The following is a 21,572-nucleotide window of genomic DNA, read 5'->3' on the forward strand; positions in this document are numbered from 1 at the left end:
AACCCGCAGGGACCTTCCCCCATAGGGCCGGCTATGAAGGTCAAAAAACATAACAGATGCAAATCGCTCCTTCCCTTTCCAAATCCCGAGGCCCTCCAGGGTCGGCTGGAGCCCCCAGGACAGAGGCTGGCGATTACCATCTCTCAGCCTCTCGGTCCTGCGCCAAGCACCCGAGCCCCAGCTGACCTCAGCTTCTGGACTCAGGGAGGGGGTGGAGCAGCCAGGACGGAAGCCCTGATGCCAGGAGCCCCACGCCACGGGAATGCTGCAATCTGGTGCAGGGAGGCGGGGCCGTGGGAGGGGCGTACCTTTGTCCCCCCGCCCCTCCAAACCTTAAAGGGGCATCCGCGAGGGCTGCTACCTACGTCTGCTGTCAGACACGATGAAGTCCCTTGCTCTAGGAGTGCTTTTGGTCGCATCTCTGCCGTGGCCTGCGCCCGCGCACAAGGCTTCGTTGCACCTGGGCAAGGTGAGTGGCCGAACGTGGGGCGCCCCTTCCTTACTTCACTCTCGCTCTTCGGGGCTATTGCCCTGTCCTCCCGGAGAATGGATTGTGGGGGAAGGGGTCTCTGGCTGTGGGGCATGTAGGGAGGGAACTGGGGCGGGCCCAGGATCCAATCAGCCCCAGTGCTGATTGAAGGACGGGCCAGGTAGAGGTAGGATTACCATCTCCAGCACCGTCACACACTCACCCAGGTTAAACCCTGGGCCGAAATATATATATCTTAGGGTCCTCCCTTACCAAAGATCATAGGGTTGAAAGGGACTTCAGAGTTGGTATTCTTTAACCCTCTTATTTAACTGGAGAGGAAAACGGGCTGTTGGCTTTGGTCAAATCACTTAAACTCTCGGAACATCCATTTCCTTCATTAGTGAAGCAGGAGTCTTGGAAGGGTGATCACCGAGACCCTGTCAGCTCTAAATCCTATGAAGTGCCGAGTCCCAGGGCCACACAGAAAAAGTGGCAGCATCAGGTCGAATTGACTGTTGGCTTCTATACCAGTAGTATACCTCTAAATTGAGCTGCACTAATTGGAGATGTTCACCGAGGCAGCTAGGGGTCTGACTATGTAACCTCTCAGTAGTTTGGCTTTGGGATTCCAGACTTTCCAGGGGCAACCAATGTGAGCCCTCCTTTTCTTTCTTGGGGGGCTCTGGAAAGCCCCAAGCATATGATGCATAAAGGGAAGGGGAGTAGGAAGGTGGTTTAGACAGTTCCCCATTCCTTGGTGGGGATGGTGTTCCTCCTTCAGGTCCATTCGTTCCTATTCAGCTAATCTATGCTTTTCATCGAGGCATACATGATGACTTGAGTGCTAACCATCGCATAATCGCGGTATTTTAATGAAGGTAACTGGCATTAGAGGTTTTTTTTGGGGGGGAGGTTAATCCCCCCACCTCTTTCCTGAACAATCCTCTGCTTCTGATCATAAAATAGAGAATCTTAGGCCATAGAATATTAAAACTGAGGAGTGTCAGATCATCTATTCCAAGTCCCCTCTCTTTAGAGAAGGGGAAACTGAAATAGAAGGGTAAATGACTTATCCAAGGAGATAGATACATAGCAGAAACCAGACTAGGGTCAACCTCTTCTGCCTCCTAGGTCAATTTTCTTTTTTCTGTACTGTACTGTGAACAGATGGGTTTTTCATTTTTGGTAAGAAAAACAAAATACTGCTCTTAAACACCTCATTTCACTATCAGAGTGTTTGGTAGTCATTGATATCTTTTAACTTTTTTTTGATTATTAAATATTTAAAAACCAGTGCACTCCTGTGTGTACTTTTTAGACTTTTCCAGGGCAAGGAGGCCTGTGTTCCTGAATGATACCCAGTACTCAGTTCCCTGAAGTTTTGCCCAATAACTAATCTTTGGTACCAGGTATCCTGAAGCTGTTAACTAACTGATGAGGGAGGGAGGTAGTGGGGGAGGGAATCATTCACCTTCCCTGTCATGAGTTCGTGGCTTTTCTTAGTCCTTATAGAAAGTGTGTTATAAGAAGAGCTCTGGACTTGGAGTCCAGAGATTCCTGGGTTCCAATCCCACCTTTGACACTTGCCGATTTGATTATGTAACCCTGGGTAAATTACAACTTTCTGAGCTTCAGCTTTTTCACCTGTAAAATGGGTATTAAAAAAAACTTGACAGTACCTTTCTCACAGTTACCATGAGGAACTATATCTTAAAGCACCACCAAAATTCCATGTAATATTCCACTTTTTGGGGGGAGGGGGAAGGAATTGGGGGTAATCGACTTGCCTGAGGTCATACACAGCTGGTAAGTGTGTGAGGTGGGATTTGGGCCAGTGCCCTATCTTGACTGCCATCCAGCTGCCCCTAACAGTCCATTCTCAAACAAGCAAGACAGTATGCTTAAGCCAAATGTGTCCAAACTGGGAAGGCAGCTTGGTGTAGTAGAAAAAGTGAATTTTATGTTGCCTTTGTTAGGGGGAAATCATGTAGTCTCTTCCTAGAGATCTGAGGGATAAGAGAGTTGCTATTCTCCAAATATGGCAGGCTTACTCAAGGCCTAGAGAAGTCCTATGACTTAAACTCAAATCACACAGTTGGAACTCTTTATAATAATAATAGATGATATTTACTTAACACTTTAAGGTTTCCAACATGTTTCCATTTGATTTGTACAATAACCTTGTGAGAGTGGTATTATAGATTATGTTGCCCATTTTATAAATGAGGAAAACTGAGTTCAGAGACAAAGATTTGAATCACTCCAAGTCCAACACACTTTCCACTATACTGTGCTGCCTCTGGACTGGTGAGATGCATTACTTATATATAAAGCTGTGTTCTAAGGTGTAGGGTAAACTGAACAGGACAGGAGCCTTTTGCTGCCTATAGAGATAGAGGCCCCAGGACCCCTGCAAAGGGCAAGAGTAACTTCCCCATATAATCATACTATATTTGCTTCCCTAGAAGAACTGTCAGCATCTCAGCACCAACTGACACTTTATCTTGTGATTCTGAGATCATCAAGTGTGTGTGTGTGTGTGTGTGTGTGTGTGTGCATATGTGTGTGTATGTGGATGTATATGAGGGGATGGAGGTGGGGGGCAGTAGGGAAGAAGACTTTAATTGAAGAGAGGCCTTGGGGGAGAGGCTATAGATGTAGTCTGACCCAACTTTGAGTAGGAACCCCCCTCAGCAACATCCTTGACAAGTGTTCATTATCCCTTCTAGAAAACCTTCCACAATGAGGAACTCATCCTGTTTTAAGACAACCCATTTCACTTTTGGGTAGCTCTTATTAACAAACTTGCTTATTTTGAGCCTAATTTTGGCTCTCTGCAGCCTTTGCCTTCTATAGTTCCTAGGTCTGTTCTCTAGGGCTAAGAAGAGATAAGAGTTTATAGGATCATGGAGATGGGGCAAAAAATGGACCTCAGAGGCCACCAACTAGAGACACTGCTTTTCCTATTGTATAAGCTAAGTGCTTTCCTTTTTATCATAACAATCTTTAAGATATTTTAAGGCCCACATAAGTTTTCTCACTTAGGCAGCTAGGTGTTACAGTAGCTGAACTGGAGTCAAGAAGATTCTAGTTCAAGTTCAACCACAGATAATTCCTGGCTTTATTGTTGTTACTCAGTTGTTTCGGTTAAGTCCGACTCCATTTGGGGTTTTCTTGGCAAAGATACTGGAGTAGTTTGCCATTTCCTTCTCCAACTCATTTTACAGATGAGGAAACTGAAGCAAACAGGGTTAAGTGACTTGCCCAAAGTCACATAACTGGTAAGTGTCTGAGGCCAGATTTGAACTCATGAAGAGGAGTATTTATTCACTGCACCACCTAGCTGTTCCTTCCTGACTATATCATCCTGGGCAAATCATTTAACTTCTATATGCCTCAGTTTCCTCAGCTGTAAAATGGGTATAAAAATAGTATCTTCCCTATAGTGTTGAGATTAAATGAGATATTTGTAAAGAGCTTAGCATAGTGCCTGCTATGTAGTAGACACTTGTTACTTAACCACCCCCCTGTTCTATTCTCACTACAAGTACCATTATTAAACATTAACTTTCCAATTAGCATCTGAGGGTGGATTTGAACTTGGGGAAGACTATTCTTCTTGTCTTTAATGCCTACAACTATCCACTGTAGCTGCCCCTGGTTCTTATTACAACCCATCTTTTCATGCTATCATGTGTGTCCTTGTTTTGCATCCCTAATTAAATTCTGGGAGTAGGACAGTTACAATTCCTGAACCATGATAAGATAGAGGGTTTATACTTAGTAATGTAGAAAACTATATTTGGCTAGTACAGTATTTTCTAACAATTAAAACCTTTATTGATACCTTGTTTTGTTTTGTGGCAGTCTGAATTAAGTGACTTGCCCCAGGTCACACAGCTAGTAAGTGTCTGAATTTAGTGTTTGAATTTAGGCCCTCCATGACTCTATCCGTTGCACCACCTAGCAGCTCCTGCCTTTATTGTTAAAGGCAGGGTCAGTAAATGCAAAGAGCTGTAAGACAAACCCTACCCTCAACCTGGTTAAGTTGATTTGTTTCTCTAGGGCCTCATTTTCCTTTTCTGTTGGAATTTCTAAGACTCTTTTCAAGTCTGACAATCTATACTATAATTAAGGCACATAACTATGGATGAAAAAATAATACTGTACTGTGAGTTTTTAAGCTTTAGGAGAGCCATTTTGAGTTTTGAGGAAAGAGATATGCAAACTGATCTGGTCCTTCATACCTTCTGCCCTAGGTGATAGGGCAACTTTTAAAGGGATTTTGAACCTTGACAAAAAGATTTTGCTTAGGGAAATAGTTAAGGGTGGTTCTCAATCTTTTAGCAAAGTAACTCTTGTTTATATTATTGCCTCTCCACCTACACTGACTCCATCCATCCTTCTTCAGAGATAAAGGATGTTGGGAGTTTAGTCTTTTTTTCTGGGAATATGGTGTGGTGGTCTAGGAGACAGCTGGAAAGGGGATGGAGGTGGGATTGGGCTTTGTAATTCAATAATGTTAAGCTAAACTGTATTTTTACATGCTAGACTTTATTCCAGGGGCTTTCCCATGGATTCTGGAAAGGGCTTTTTAGAGCAAAGCTATATTATTTCATGTTATTTACTAAAGAGACTAAAAAGGAGGCATTTAATAGGGGTCCACATAAGGCAATAACTTAATTTTGGAACAAGTGCTAAACTTGGGTACTAATAATGCTCACTGGTTCATTGGCAATATGGAAGACTTCTTGGGGGAGGGAGGAATTAAGCTCAACCTTGAAGAATAGATGGGCATTAGAGGGTATTAGAGGAACCATCTGATCAACTGTGGGAATAAAGCTGGTATGTTCAGGGAAGAAAGTCTTGTAGAGGGTATATATCTGAGAGGTAAGAAAATCTTGTATTTGACATGTGAGTGAAGGAAATGGAATGGATTGTTAAAAAAAGGCTTTGGATGCTAGATAAAGCTTGGTTTCAGAGGTGATTGGTTAGCTGAAAATGACTGGTTGGAGGTAGTAGGTAGGCAAAAAAATCTTTGAGAGTTTGTTAGATAATTTTCTTGTTTTCCTTCCCACTCAATGCTTTACCCTTATCTCAGGTCAGTGATTTTTCATGGGAAAACTGTGATGGTGGACAGGACCCAGTAGTGATCACCAGCATGCAGGTCGAACCAGTTCCTATCAGAATCCCCGGAACAATAACCGTTAGCATGGAGACCAAGACGAATGTACCCCTCACTTCTCCTGTGAAGGTAAGCCCTGGGAATGGGGTGGAGGCAAAAGGCTATCACTGGAGCTGAGGATGAGGGACACATGGCAAATAGACCCCTACAGGGAAGCCCTAGAGAATTTGAGAACTACAAGGGACCATAGCTAAAAGTCCAAATTTTACTAAATGTAATAATTATCGCCTCCTATACTTAGCTGTGTAATGTTCTCACATAATAAAATGCTAGAGACAAGTAGTGGGGCAAAGATTATTATCCCCATTTTATAGGACTAGAGAATGGAGTGGGGAGAGTGCTAGACTTGGTGTCTGGAAAACCTGAGTTTGAGTCCTAGATCTGACATTTATGTTATAGTGTCTGACTCCAGGCAAGTGACTTAACTGCTGTCTGGCTCAGTTTCTTTATCTCAAAATTGAGAACAGTAACATACCTACTTCCCATGGTTATTGTGAGAATAAAATGAGATATTTATAAAGCATTCTGCAAACTTTAATATAGAATATAAATGTTATTGTTTTTTTTTTCTTATTTTTAGAAGGAGATGGTGTGGTACAGTGCAGAATCCTGTAGTCAGAGGATCTGAGTTAGAATCCTGCCTCTGACACTTAATGTCTTGGTTGGTCAAGTCACTCTAAGTGGCATTTATTTTCCTTAAGCCATAATATTATCTCTTTCTGTGGTAGAGAGGAAAAATACAATACTTAAAGACAGAATTTGGTTTGAATCCTAAAATGGCTATGTGACCATGGGCAAGTGTTTGGTTTTGTTTTGTTTTTTAATATCTGTCTGCCTCTCAATTTTCTCATCTGCAAAATAGATCTGTTTACAGTAAGAAATTATGAAGGATTCAGAGTAAAGAGGGAACACTCGTATGAACTGATTGTTGTTCAGTTGTTTTCAGCTCCTTGATCTCATTATAGTTTTCTTGACAAAGATGCTGGAGTGGTTTGCTGTTTTCTTCTATAGCCCATTTTTCAGATGAGGAAATTGAGGCAAACAGGGTTTTAAATGACTTGCCCAGGGTCATACAGCTTTGATTTGAGGCCAGATTTGAACTCATGAACTCATGAAGATTAATCTGAAGGTGAATCTTGGCTTGGTACTCTATCTTCTGCTACACTGCTTAGCTGCCACATAAAAATACAGTCTCTCTAGAATTGCATTTTTTCAGATCTATAATAACCCTTGCACTAGCTCTTCCCCTTAAGACAGCATAAAATGCTATAGAAAGTTGAGTTCCTTCTTAATTTCTCTGTCTTCCATATGACAGGAATGTCCCCAATGGCTAAATCTTCCTCTGAATGGGATCACTAGGCCTCTACCTGCAGTGTCTATCCAGGACTCTGGATGTTAAGAGCCACTTACCTCAAGGCTTGGTATGAGCAAAGAGTCCAGGCAAGATTCTAGCCTGTCTGAGCACTGGTCTTGCCTGCCCCGACTCATTGATCCACTCCCCGGCAAGCATTTAACTTCATCTAAATTGTAGTCCTCAGACTTGAGGTCCCTGGTTTTCCCATCTCTAGTACTTTCTGAGTTACAAATTACAGTAAGGGGTGCATTTTATGATCATACATGCCTGTCAGATCTAGGCCTACCACAGGTCTAGGAAATCATTTTTTACTGAAGGGGCCTTGACACAGCTGGATGGTAGCAATGTCATCATCATCTTGGCATGTAATTCTCTATCGTCAAGTTATTTCCATCAGCTGAAAAATAATAGTAGCATTTTACTTCCTGCTTTAAGGCTTACAAAGCACATTCCTCAGATTCTGTGATGTAGGCAGCATAGGTATTATCATATTTTAACAGGTGAGAAAGACTAAGTAGTTTGCCCACAACCCTCATGTTGCTAGCAAGTGTCGGAGGTGAGGTTTGAACCAGGGTTTCCTGACTCCAGGTCATATACTCATCAAGTCTTTTATGGAGCACTTAGTGACAAAACTTGTTGTGGAAAGAGAGGAACATAAAAGAAGGCGATATTATCCCTTACCCTTAAGGTATTTATAGACTATTATAGTTAGCAGGGCTGGCATTGCAAAGTGTGCTAGCTAGCTGAAGTAAGAAGTTGAGGAAAGGCCTAGATTCCAGTTCTAGGCCTGTCTACCTCAGATATGTTTGGTCCTCTTGGTTCAGTTTCCTCATCTACAGAAAATAACAGTTTTAGATTAGATGGTCTCCCTTCTCACTTCTATTATCTGTCAATGATCAGCTAAGGTTCTCATACAGTAACTTGAATGAATGTGAGATTGTATGACTTATAATTCCATGTACTTCCTTAGGGAAAGGAGAAACCATTTTTTAAAAAACTACTAACCAGTTAAGCTTTTTAAAGATACATAATTTACTGATTCCTTTCTTTATATCAGTCATTTCCCATTATGTATATTCTCTTGTGACAAAAACAATTAAGCAGAAATACCTGATATAAAGATCCCATCAGACAGTTTGTATTCCCTTTTCTATTTAGATCCATCTCCTGACTCTGTTGCTTTTGAGGGAGTATTCTCATCTCTTTTGTGGGATCTTCATGCCTCTCATTTACAGCTTGACTTCCCTTTAATTATCTTTATTTTACATTTTGTTGTCATTATGCATCTTCTTGGCTCTGCTTAATGTAATCTGCATTAGTTCATAGACATCATTCAATATTTCTCTGAGTTTCTCATAAATAGTTTATAAATAGTATCCCATAGTTTTTTCCAGCTGTTTACCAACTGATGGGTACTCCCCCCACCGTTTGTTTTATCATTCTTTGCTAACTCAAAGAATGACACGAATATTTTAGTATATATTACACCTTTGTTTCTGTCTTTGACTTCTCTGGGGCGTATATGTCTAGTACAGGGTTTGCTAGGCCAAAGAGTACGTATAATTGATTACTTCTTGTATAATTACAAATTAATATCCAGAATACAGGACCCACTTTAAAGCCCCACCAACAATGTGTTGGTATGTCCATTTTCCCTGTTTTTCTTCTAAAATTTCCAGCTCTTACCATCTTTTCTAAAAGATGCACATGAGGAAGAATCTCCTATCTGTTTTGATTTGTTTCTCTTTATTAGTGATTTGGAGCATTCCAAAATTAGTAGGGTAGGTAGGCTACCCCTTAATAGTTGGTCACCATTCCCTTGAATTATTTGTTCCTGTCTTTTGTCCATTTATCTATTGAGGAATGATCCTTGGTGTTATACTCCATGTCAGTTCCCCACATGGAATACATTTTCAGTCTCAGAAGAGTTGCAGGTTTGGCTTTCAGTGATACATGGTATAGTAGAAATTGTGGCATTTGGGATCCGAAGACCTGACTGTGAGTCATAGGGATGCCACTTAGTAGTTGTATGCCCTCAGGCATAGAGATCTAGACTTGAAGTCAAGAAGATCCAAATTAAAATTCCACTTAGCTGTGTGACCATATGCAAGTACTCAGTTTCCTCACTTGTAAATGATGATAATAATAACCACAATTCTCACCTGACAGATTATGAAGCTTAAATCAGAGTGTATGAAGTACATTGTAAACCTAAATTAAATCATTATTAAGTCACAAATTCTGTAATCTTGTTTCCTCATCAATTTTTTCATAGGTGAGATAACCCTGGATTTATTATGAGGAAAAGGTAGAAGTTAGACCTAGAAGGAACCCTAATTCATTTACTTCCAACTTCCTTTTACAGACACAGAAGCTGAAGCCAAGAAAGGGAAAATACCTTACCCAAAGTCACATAGTTAAATACCAGAGCTGTGGTCCAAACCCAGAGAGGCCCTCTGATTTTCAAAATCTACACTGGCAGAGAAGCTTAAGGACCAGGGAACAAAACTGCTTTTTCATAGAATCGAGGACGTGATGCTTGTTTGAATGAGTTTGTGTTATTATGTAGAATCAGCTGTGGTATGGCTCTGGCCAGTTCTATTCATTGTAGATTTTTTCCAGAAGGCAGTGGTTTTTGATTGGGTCAATGGGGATAGGATTGGGGAGGATAGCTGAGTTCAGAAGGAAGCAAGGTAGTTAGGCAAATGTCAAAGGAAAGATAGTTGTTTATTCAAGAATTAAGACTCAAGTTAAGTGTGTTGTCTTTCCCTATTCCCCCAAATATTTTTGGAAGAGTCTGGACAGCATGTGGTTATCACAGTTAGGAACCTGTGCCATGGCTAGGAGGCCACCTGATTTAAAATTTTTTTTTAAGCAGTCGGGTCATGGTGGCCCTTCTGTCTTTTTGGACTCCAGATTAAATTAGGGGCCGCCTAGGGTTTTTGTAAAACACCAATGAAGCTTCAGTAGCCCAACAAAACAAGAATGGAGGGTATTGTATCTATGTTAGGAAGAACCCAGGAGAGAAGATGGTTTGGTTGGAGGGTAGGGAATGGATAACTGGGTATCTCACAAACTATGAGGTGTGGTGAGAAAGGGAACAAAGTGTACTCAAAGATAGAAAAGTAGCTCTGGGTTATTTATCCCTATGTTGGCATGTATATGCAAGGTCTAGAAAAACCCTTGGGACCAGTCATATGTTCATAAATTATTATTATAGATTAGGAACTGAAGCTGAGAATGGGGAAGAGACTTGTTCAGTGGCTGGTTAGTATTGAAAATAGAACTGGGACCCAACTCTTCTGAGTTCAGGTCCAATGCTGGCCATTATACTTTTGAGGATCTCTCATCATAAGGATATTTTCCTTACTTTGATCAAAGGAAATTACTATTTGTAAAGCATTTAGCATAGTGCCTGGCATATAGTAGGCACTTTGTGAATTCTGGCTGTTAATCTAGTTACTATAATTATAATTATTATAATTCATTTCCAAGTATGCCACTTGTCCTACTTCTATTAAATGGTGTCAAACAGATCAAATAGACACTTCTTTATGTTCATATATTTAAAGACAAGATGCGAATTCCCACCTGAGTTTGTTCTCCAGGCTAAATATCCTCAGTTCCTTCAAAGAGTTCTTTTCATGGCATGATTTCAAGTCTCCTCACCCTCCTCACCCTCCTTTGTACTCCGGTATGTTGATATGTCTTAAAATGTGGCAGCTGGAATTGGACACAATCTAAACAGGATCTGATCAGGATAGAGGGTGGTGACTGCATGTGTTTTCATAGCTCTTTGTCTAGACATCATGTTTTTAGGTATGGAATCTAAAATCAATTGATAGCTTTTTTGTACAACCCTGTTACACTGCTGACCTGTATTGCTGTTGGCTAAAATCCTTGTCATTTTGACACAAACTGCTTCCTAGCCATCTCTTAACCTATTCTACATTTACATAGTAGATTTAAAAAAAAGAAAATCTCAAGCATAGGATTTTATATTTATTCTTATTAATTTTTAACTCACTAGAGTCTGTTCTCAGACACTTAGTAACTGTTTGACTTTGGGCCAGCCACTTAACATCTGGGTGCCTTAGTTTCCTCAATTGTAAGATGGGGAAATTTAACAGCAACAAAAGTTGTTGTGATGATCCAATGAGATAATCTTTGTAAAGCACTTGGCACAATCTATATAAATGCTATCTCCTTCCTCCGAACCATTCTAGCTTTTGATTAAAAATGGAGCAAGGTCCTGTAGCATTGCATTAGTGACCCTTCCCTTTTTACTGGAAGGTATCTAAAGTTTCTATTACACTAAGATGCCAAATCCTTTTTGAAGAGAGGATCTGAGACTAAAATCAAAGAACCTAGGAGAGTAAGAGATTGGGGTGGCTAGAGAGTGCAGGGAAAAAATTCAGCTCTCAGGCCATACCAAGTGAATTAGGCACTTAAGAAGAAATTAATTTTTTCCTCATTGTTTTCTGATTTATTTTGGGGTCTTTATGCCGTTCAGAAGGTTATTTTTGCTGCAATATACAGAAAAACCCAATGAGTACACAGGAATAACTTCTGTGGTCAGTCATGGAGCCCAAAGATCACATGTTCATATTATTTCCACTAAAATTAGGAGTAAAAAGGAAAAATACTCAGTGCACATTTGTGTTTGCGCAATGTTTTCTGCTCAAATCACATTTGTATTAGTGGAAAAGAGACCTGCCCTCAAGAGACAAGAGAGTTGGTTCCTATTCCTAGATCCTGACACTAACTGTGACCTTGGGCAGGTCATTAAAACTTTGCTCCTCATGTTTCATCATCTGTAAACTGAAGACAAAAAATACTTGCCCTGCTGGTTGTGAAGACCAAGTAGATGGGTTCTGTCTACTTCTAGGACCCCCTGCTCCCCTCATGGATTGTATCTTTTTTCTTAAAGACAGCGGTAACTTTGGAGAAAGAAGTGACTCCTGGGTTCTGGTTGCTAATCCCCTGTATTAAAAATATGATCGGAAGCTGCACCTATAAAGATATATGTGAGACAATTGACACCTTCATTCCACCTGGACAGCCCTGCCCTGAGCCTCTCCATACCTATGGCCTGCCCTGTCACTGCCCTTTTAAGAAGGTAAGTTCTTGGGAAGGTCACTTTACACGGTTGGTATGAGGAGAAGGGAATGTTGGGTGGTCCTCAGGTCTGGCTCCTGCTAGGGAAACTTAAGGAGATTCCTCTAAGTTGCCCCTATCCTGGCTTGGGGAGGAGACATAGGTCCCAGTTGCAAAAAACGTTGCAGGAAAGGAGAATGGTGGGTGAGATCCTGAGCGTGGCAGCTACTGTGGGAAAAGCTTGAGAGAATTCTCCTATTTGGGGACTGTTGACCTCCTAAGGGCCAGTGAGTAGTTCTGAAAGCCAAAAGGGAAGCCTAGAAAAAGTAAAAATGATGTAGTGGCTAAGGGAAGTGACCACCATTGACATGAAACTTTCACGTGCCTCTGGTTGTGTGCACGTTAGCATTACAGAGAAATATTTCCTGTACCTGTCTGTCATCCTGGGGAGTTGGGAGGAGAGTTAACTGTGCTGGAGCTCTCAGAGGGGGAGGGCACTGCTAGAAAAATTCTTTCCCTGACTCTGGGTCTTCATTCATCTCTCCACAGGGTACCTACTCTCTGCCCAAGACGAACTTCCAGATACCTCCTCTGAAGCTGCCACATTCCCTTAGCAGTGGCAACTACCGTGCTCAGATCATTTTAAGCAATGATGAATCACGTCTGGGCTGTTTCAACATCAAGGTCTCTCTCACAGAGAAATGAGAGACCATGACCCATGCCTGGATAGAGCGCTGTGGACCTCTGCTTAGAATAAAGAGTCCAGCTCTAGCCACTTGAATTGGGCCCTCCCAGGACAGCTACCTCTCTGTTCTTTTGTCTTCCCACACAGTCCAGGCCTCTCCCTTTTCCCCAGGCCTAGGGTCTATGAACAGCTAAGCAAGAGCAGTTCCCAGGTCTCTTCTCCCAAGGGAAAACCCATTCAAAGGACTGGCCTACTTTTTTAGTGTTGAGAGCAAGCACCTTCTTGGTAGTATTTTTTCTCAGTTTAGCATAGGATCTTTTAAAGTAGTAAAGTAATGTTTTAAAGTAATTATAGCTAACATTTACATAGTTTGTGAAGACTTTTATATATATTTTCTCATTTTAATGATCTTCACACTCAAACTTCTCCCGATTTCCCCTGCCCCCAGTGCCAACCTCTTTGGGGAGGGGGTGGCGGTGACAGAGTGAATGGATCTATTCCTATGCTTTCTGGAAAAGCAACTAGCAGTCAGTACACAAAATGGATTGATCTTCAGACCCCTTTTGGAGGGGGATCCCCAGGGCCCCAGTTTTCACGGATAGCAACCCTAGCTCATTTTCAAAGTACTAGAGCTGGTGATCCAGCCAGGAGGCCTTGGTAGCAGTGACTGTCTACTTTTTCTAACCGTGGAGTCAGTGTCTTGAGTGTCAGGCTCTAGGTTTTCTGCATGGACCAAACCCTATCATAGCCCAGGTTGCCCTGAGGTGTCTTCTACATTTGCCAAAGCTCCTCAGCTAAGTCCCCCAGCTGAGTAGCTGGAACCTGAGGTGGATGGATCAGTCCTAGCCCACTTCTACACAGGGTACAGAAAGGCCAGTGGGTGACCCCAAGTGGTTCACAGGAAGCTAAAACTGGACTAAAAATAAATCTATTTACACTTCAGTAATCTGTGGTCATATTTGCATTCCTACATTTGTTATTCTTATCAGTTAAAGAGGTATTTTAGCTTTGGGTTTGGATTTGTTGCTTTATGAATTCTGGATAACTTTTTCTCAAGCCCCACTCCTAGATTATCCCAATTACACAGCCCTAGCCCTTTCTTCCTCCCTTGAGTGGTCAGGGTGTGCCAGGGGAAAGGAGGACCACCCAGCTTCAAGGACCCAACCCATCCCTTAGCCAGAGTCACTGTTGCCCCTGAAGTCATGCCTAGTCTCTTAATCTTACTGGATTAAGTTCCTTCATTAATTTTACTTTAATCTTTTTTTTTAAGATGGCTCTGTTCCTATTGGCTCTTCCATCCTCTCCGCCCCCCGCCCCAACCCTCCATCCTCTCTCTTTGTTAACTCTTTTCCTTTTAAGGTTTTGTTTATTTGTTCCTCTCCTTTTTTCTGGTTATGTATTCCCCTCTTTTTTTCTTTTAAGTTTATATAATTCATTTTTGTACTCCTTTTCAAAAAGGATTTCTCAAACTTTCCTCATCCATCTTTTTCTTTTCTCTGATTCCATGATCCCTATAATTTCCTTTTCTCTTTCTTGTTTTTACAATCAAAGCTTCCAAGGTATCCATTCTAGACCCTGACCTCTCTGTGCTTTCTGCCACTGACTGGTAGGGCTCACCCCATTGATTCCCCGTTTCTGTGGCAAGGTCAATTATGGCAGATGTCAAGAGTGGACACTGCCCTAGGGTGGTGCATTCCCCACACTGATCTGTACCATCTCTTGCTAATCTTTTTTTTCCCTACATTTGCCTGGAAATCTCCCTGTGTCCACACTGTCCCACCCTGACAGGTCCTACTTGCCTCTGGGGGTTCCATCCCTTTTCCCTCCTCCAACAAGTAGACTTTTCAGACCTAAATCCCCCAGCTTCATCCAGTGTAAGATCCTCATCCCCCTTCACCCATAGGAGTATTCATTAATGAACCCCCTCTCATCTCATCTCCAAAGGCAGGCGTCGCTTTCTCTCCCTCCTCACTCCCCTATAGACTGAAGCCAGAGATCACCCTCCCCATCAATGTTAGTCCTAGGTTTGACCCCAGTGCATCACTGTCCCCCTGCTTTTTTAGCCCCCTTTCATGTACCCTTTCATTGTAGTATAGTCCCATAAAAGCAGCACTCACCTGTTGCCAGGTTCTATCCATTATGCCCCCTCTCTACCTCTTCATTGTTACCTCTATGCAAATTTCTGACTTCGCCCCATCTTGTATACTTCCAGAAAGAATTTGTGTCACAGTTCCTGCTTTCTGCATTTATTCACTCCTGCAACTCTGTTTGCTGTGTTTGAGAAGGAAATACTCTTTTCAGTTCTTGTTTTCTAAAAATGTTGCAAACTCTTATTATTGAATATTCAGTGCTTTCTGGAAAACATTCCATTTCTTTTTCTAGTAGATATGGAAGTCTTTCTTTAGATCTTTCTCCTGAAGACGTACAGTTTGTTGTTTCTGAATTAAGTTTAAATACTGTCTTGGCATTTGTAACCTAGGGTTTTTTTTTTCCTGGAGGAATCTATGATTTCTTTCAATTATAATTTCATTTTCTGTGTTTAGAAGTTTTGGGTTGTTCCTAAAGATTTTTTGTCTTGTCGTGTTCTTCGAGGAGACCCTTAGGTTGTTCCCACCTATTCTGTCTTTAAGAGCTGTATGTTTTGCTAGCATAATGAGTGTATTTTCTGGTAATGCTTTTGTTTACTCGATGGTCCTGTGTATTTGCACTACCAATCTACTCTTATTTTTTTCTTTCTTTGGTGAGACCATTGCAGATTGAAGTTTTCTGTGCCGCTCATTTTTATTATGAAGGATGTAAATTCTGCTCATATTTCTCATTTTTCTTTTAAACCCTCAAGAATAGCATGTTGTGGTGGTTCCATATTCTCATTCCAGAGGATCCTCTGTCTCATCAAGTGTTGGATCATTTCCCTTCATTTTGCAGTATTCATAGATATCTGAACTTGTGTATTAGATCAGGAGGCCATATTGCCTTTTGCTTTTGCTGTTAATTTATCTGTTTATGTTTAAGGTCTTTGAGATTTCCTCCTGAAACCTTTGGTACTTTCAATTCTTACCTGAACCTCCTTATTTTCTTTTATCACATACTTTCTGACTCTCCTTGGTTACTGGATCTCAAAGCCTCTCAACCACCCCCCACACTGGGCCTTCATGGTTCATGTGCCTAGGTCTCTGCCTCAACTGACTTGGGTGGTCAAAAATGGTCCCAGCTGGATACTATGCTCTTTCCCTCAGCCTTAGTGGAGTGCTCACAGCTCCTCACACAAGAATATTCTATCTCAGTAACCTATTCCACTCTGTTCCTTAGTTCTCAGAGTTTTGCCACTCAGTTACGTCTGGCTTGCAGCTCCTGGCAGACTTACTACTTAACCAATGTGTTCAGGCTGTCTGACACAACTAAATTTCTGCAGCATTGGAGGCAGGCCAGGGTCTCTATGGCATTGGAAAGAGGGAGAGTGAACTGGGTTCTTATGGAAATTAAGTGCCTTCTTCAAGGCTACCCAGGATGTAATTGTCAGGTGGGATTTGAACTTAAGTCCTCTGACTTCAAGGCCAAAGCTTCTCCTGTACTGTACATTATCTGGGCTGATTATTTGTATGTTCCAATTGGAACTAGGTAACCTCAGTCATCCCAGCTCTGATTTTGTGATTTTATGAATGTTCCTGATTATGGAAGACTTTGAATTAAATTTGAATACTATACATATATTGCATTCCCTGCAGCACCATTTTAACTCATAAACTACCAACCAATTAGTTCTTGAGTATTGATTCACTCTCTGGGGATACAGGAAGAAGCAAGGTCTGGGTCTTCTTGGATTCCCTTGGTTGGAGAAAAGAACCAGCCCTAGGTTTTGCCATACCAAGGTGCCAATTGTGCAGCACTTGCTCCTCTACTTCTCCTTTGTAGGAGAAAGTAGTCCAGAGTCTTCTTTTAGCTCTGGTTTCTCCATCATGGTGTGGTATATCTATCACCACTTGTCGGCTGCACCCTCCCGTGTAACTCTTCCTCTAAGCCAGTCTCAGATTTGTCTCATTATCGCCATCTTATGGATTCTCATTGCTACAGCCTTTCCTTTCTGAACAAGAATCCTTCAACACTCAACTTACTACTAACTACTTATTTTAGAATGGCATACTACTCCTTCATTTTACAAGTGGACAAAATAAAGACCAGAGGAGGAAGGCAAAGGGCTTCTCAAAATCATAGTATGATTCAATGGCAAGTAAGTTTTCACTCCCACTTTCTACTGTAACCCATTGACCTTCTTCTGGACAGTATCTGCCTTACTTCATTTGCAGACCTGCAGGATGAAACGGACTAACCAAGCAATTGGTGACTACACCACGTTCCAGAGTTCGTGAAAAGATAACAATTTAGCTAATATCTTCAATGAATAATTAGATTTAGAAGTGAGATCTAATTCTAAGAAGGGACAAGAGGATTTCTTATCGTGGATTTTCTTTTAAAAAAAAAATGAAATGGATAGAGATCTGTAACTATCAGTTTGGGAAGATCTTGGTGTGAAAATTCCCTTCAATGAAAATCAACAATTTCTATCTAATTTTATTTTTCCCTGGAGGCACTGAGCGGTTGGGATTTGTCAATAGTCACTCAGGCAGGATTTGAACCTGGGTATCTCTGGCTTCAAAGTCAGCTCTTTATGCACTATAACAAATTTCTCTTCCATGATTTAATGTTAATCACATCCCCTCAGGTTAATGTTTTGGTTTTTTTGAGAGGCAATAGGGGTTAAGTGACTTGCCCAGGGTCACACAACTAGTAAGTGTCTGACACTGAATCTGAGTTCAGGTCCTCTTGACTTCAGGGCCAATGTTCTATCCACTGTACCTCCTAGCGCTCTTGCTGCCCCTCCATTCCCACCCCCCAAAGTTAACGTGAAGATCTTGGTCAATTTAAGACTCTTAGACTTTACTGTCACTGATTCTAATTCTGGATGTGCTAATAATTACAGTAAATGTGGGAAGTCACTTCCCCTTTTTGGACCTGTTTGCTCATTTGTACAAGAAAAAGTTTGGACCAGATGACCTCTAAAGTTTCTTCTAGTCCTATATCCATGTTCCTATAATTCAAAGATATGAACATGGAAAATGGAAAAATTACTGTCCTCAATTTTTCAATCTTGTGAATGAGAAAAGGAACAAAGACATCTTTCTGAATGCAGTTGACCCAGCTTCATCACTTCAAGCCTACTGATGAAATAAGAAATTCAGGGAACTCCTACTGAGTTCAAATCTGGCCTCAGATACTTGCTAGTATGACCCTGGGCAAGTCACTTACCCCAGTTTGTCTCAGTTTTTTCATCTGTAAAATGAGCTAGAGAAGGAAATGGCAAGTTACTCCAGTATCTCTGCCAAGAAAACTCCAACGGACACAAATGAAAAGCAACTGAACAAGAAAATGACTTATGGAGACAGGGATTCTTTAATAAGGAATTTCTAATATTAACAAGTTTGTGCTGATCGCGTCACTGAACAGGAGTGAAACTCAGTCTCCCAAGCCAGATGAGAAATAGTTTCTTTTATTTTTCTCTCTTTTTAATTTAGCATTTTGTTTCCCCCCATTTGAAAACAATTTTTAACAATTTCTTTTAAAATTTTCAGTTCCAAATTCTCTCCCTTCATCCCTACTCACCACCCCTCCCCCCCATTAAGAAGGCAAGCAATTTGATACAAGTTATACACGCATGGTCTTGCAAAATATATCCATAATAGTCATGTTGTGAAAATAGTTTCTTATCCCATTTCTCAAGCCATAAGATATTTTTATAATATGCTAATAAGCCTATAAATTTAGAGTTCAGTGAACAAGGTCACAAGGCCCCTGAGGATCATGCAGGGGGATGGGGAAGTGTGTTAGTCTGGATCTGTATTATTACAAGGATAGAAGGTGTGTGCTTGGAAAATAAACCATGGGGATAAAGTCAGGAGGCTGTAGCATCATCTCTCTTGTTCAACCTTTTTTGGGGAGGCAGATGTGAAGTAGAAGGATGGAGATGTATGTAGCTCTAGGTGCCATGTCTGGAATGTCCTACTTAAGAACTTAACCATTTTTGTGTCCTGGGCCCCTTTGGCAGTCTGGTGAAGCCTATGGATCCCTTTTTGGAATGGTGTCTTAAAATCCACAAAATATATAGAATTACAAGGGAAACTAATTATAATGAAATATAATTCAGGGTCAATGCAGCCCATGTTTAAGAACTCCTAATTTACCTTCTCACCTTTACCTCTTAATATCCCTGGCTTCCTTCAGGATTCAGCTTGACATTATCTTTTACAGAAGACTTTTCCTGGTCCTCCTCTCTGCTAATGTCTTCCTCCTCAGATTGCCTTTCAGCTATACTTGGATATTTATATGACTCCTGCCTTTGAATGTACCTTTTCAGAGAGCTGGGACTGTTTTCCTCTCTTTGTATCAGTGCACGGTACACAGTAAATGCTTTTTTTTTTTAATCTCTAATAAAATTTTTTCCAATCAGCAAAAATCTGCCTTCTCTTTTTCTCAATATGCTCCTCTCCTTACTCCAAGTGAGAAGGAAAGAAAAACAAGTATAGTCAAAACACATTTGTACATTGCTCATGTCCGAAAAATGTTTCATTGTGCTGAATCTTTTACCTCTGTCAAGAAGTAGGTGGTATGTTTCATCATTAGTCTGGAATCATGATTGGTGAGAGTTCCCAAATCTTTCAAAGCTGTTTATCTTTACCATTTTGTTATCATTGTATAAGTTCTAGTTTTGTTCATATCAGTCTGCATTATATGTTCATAAAAATATTCCCAGATGTCTCTAAAACCATTCCCTCCATTTCTGCTAGCGCACTAGTATTTTATCACGTGTATATACCATAACTTGTTTAATAATTTTCCAATTGATGGGCACCCTCTCCGATTCTCATTCTTTGCTACCTCTAAAAGTTATAAACACTTTTGTATGTCCTGAGAGTTTGTTTTGTTTAGGCCTAATCCTTCCCTTATTCTAACCTCCCTCCAATTCTCCCTTCTCCCTCCCCTTCTTTCCATCCTATTTCCTTGTTGACTGAGACATAGTTCTGTATTCAGCTCTGTGTGTGCATGTATTTTAATCCTTCCTTCGATCAGTTCAACGAATGAGGTTGAAGTGTTAGGTGTTCCCCACCTCCTTTGTTTGCATAGATGTCTACTTGTACACTGTAACATAATTTTCCCTAATCTCCCTTTCTCTTCCATCCTCCTCTTTACTCCAGTGTATTCCTGTTCTCTTCTCTTTCCTTTCTTAAGATCATCAAGACATGATAGAACAACTCGCAGATCTTGTCTAGTTAAGACACACCTCTCTGACCCCTGATGAGAAAGTTCAGAGGAGACACATATATCATGGCTTCATATTTAAATGCAAGTAGTTTGTCCTTGTTTAGTTTATCCTTGTTCATTCATGTTTGCCTTTTAATGTTTCTCTTCACTTCTGCTGATCTTCAAAGTTTCTGTGCAGCTTTCATCTTTTCATCAGGAATGCTTGGAAGCTATTTTTCATTAAAGGATTTTTCCCCCCATCCAAAAGGATACTTCTCAGTTTTGCTGGGTAGATTATTTTTGCTTGCAAGTTTATGTCCTTTGTCTTCCGCAATACTGTATTCCAAGTTCTCTCTTTTATAGTGGTAGCTGTTAAATAGTCTGTGATCGTGTGGCTCTTTGGTACTTGGATTCTTTTTAGCTGTTTGTGGTATTTTTTTTATTTGGAAGTTCTGTATTTTGCCTATAATTTTCTTAGGAATTTTCATTTCGGGATTTCAGGGGTGAGTTCAATCTGGGCAATTTTTTTTAAGATTTCTTGAAATGTGATATCTAAGCTCTTTTTTTGGGTTGTACTATTCAGGTAGAGATTCCTACATTTTTTCTATCTTACCTTTTTTTTCCAGGATCGTTATTTTTACTATAAGATACCTTACATCTTCTATTTTAAAAAGTCTTTTGACTTAAAAAAATATTTCCCACTATCTCATGAAATTATTGGCTTTTATTTGATCCATTTTAATTTTCAGGGAGTTTGTTTTTTAGTAAAGGTTTTGTATTTCTTGTGCCATGCTATTAATTCCCCTTCCAATTCTTTCTTCCATAGCTCTCATTTTTTTCCTCTAGTACTCATTTAATTTATAATTTTTTTTTTTTATGTTTAACACTCGCTTCATCCTTTTTCGGTATTCTCGTTGAGTTTTTGCTCTGGCTTCTTTGAGGATTTCTTTGTAGATTTTTGTAATCATTTCTTCTGGTTTGAATGTCTTTGTCACCATAATGACTTTCTTTATTGGGATTCTTGGTGTATTTGTTCATTCTTCCAGTTTATTTTCCACTGTCTTGATATTAGGAGTCAGGCTCTGTACATCTAGAGGCAAGATCTGGGCTACTTCTTCTATTGCTGCTCTTTCGGAATACTGAGGATTGTGTAATTCCAGGATCTTAGAGACAACTCACTCTGAAAACTTTCTGTGCTTCCAAAATGATCTGGTCCAGGGCAAAGTCTGATTGGTCTGAGTTCTCCAAGTTCTTGATCTGGGTTTGGATCTGAGCAAGAGTAAAATGCTGAGGGATTCAGCCATGAGACCAGTTGGGAAATTTTGCTGTTTCAGAATGATAACTGGGTCCTCTTTTGGTCTGAGATTCATGCCCTTGTTATTCCTCTGCAGAACTTCAGACTGGACTAGAAGCTGGAACTGAGACCCTACTCTGCTTCTGATGGTCTGAGATATTCTACACTTGTTGCTTTTGAACTTGCTCCTCT

General features: G+C 40.7%; 1 protein-coding gene across 1 annotated transcript; it reads left to right on the top strand.

Annotated features, from left to right (window-relative positions):
- The first annotated feature begins 314 nt into the window (after window positions 1–314).
- On the top strand, window positions 315–13,739 carry GM2A (ganglioside GM2 activator). The gene is made up of 4 exons (XM_072630763.1): window positions 315–469; window positions 5,574–5,726; window positions 11,942–12,130; window positions 12,658–13,739. Exons 1-4 carry the CDS (start codon window positions 383–385, stop codon window positions 12,811–12,813), a joined length of 585 nt encoding a protein of 194 aa, XP_072486864.1. The 5' UTR covers window positions 315–382; the 3' UTR covers window positions 12,814–13,739.
- The last annotated feature ends 7,833 nt before the right edge of the window (window positions 13,740–21,572 follow it).

This window comes from Notamacropus eugenii, chromosome 1, assembly GCF_028372415.1.
Source record: "Notamacropus eugenii isolate mMacEug1 chromosome 1, mMacEug1.pri_v2, whole genome shotgun sequence".
Lineage (NCBI taxonomy): Eukaryota > Metazoa > Chordata > Mammalia > Diprotodontia > Macropodidae > Notamacropus > Notamacropus eugenii.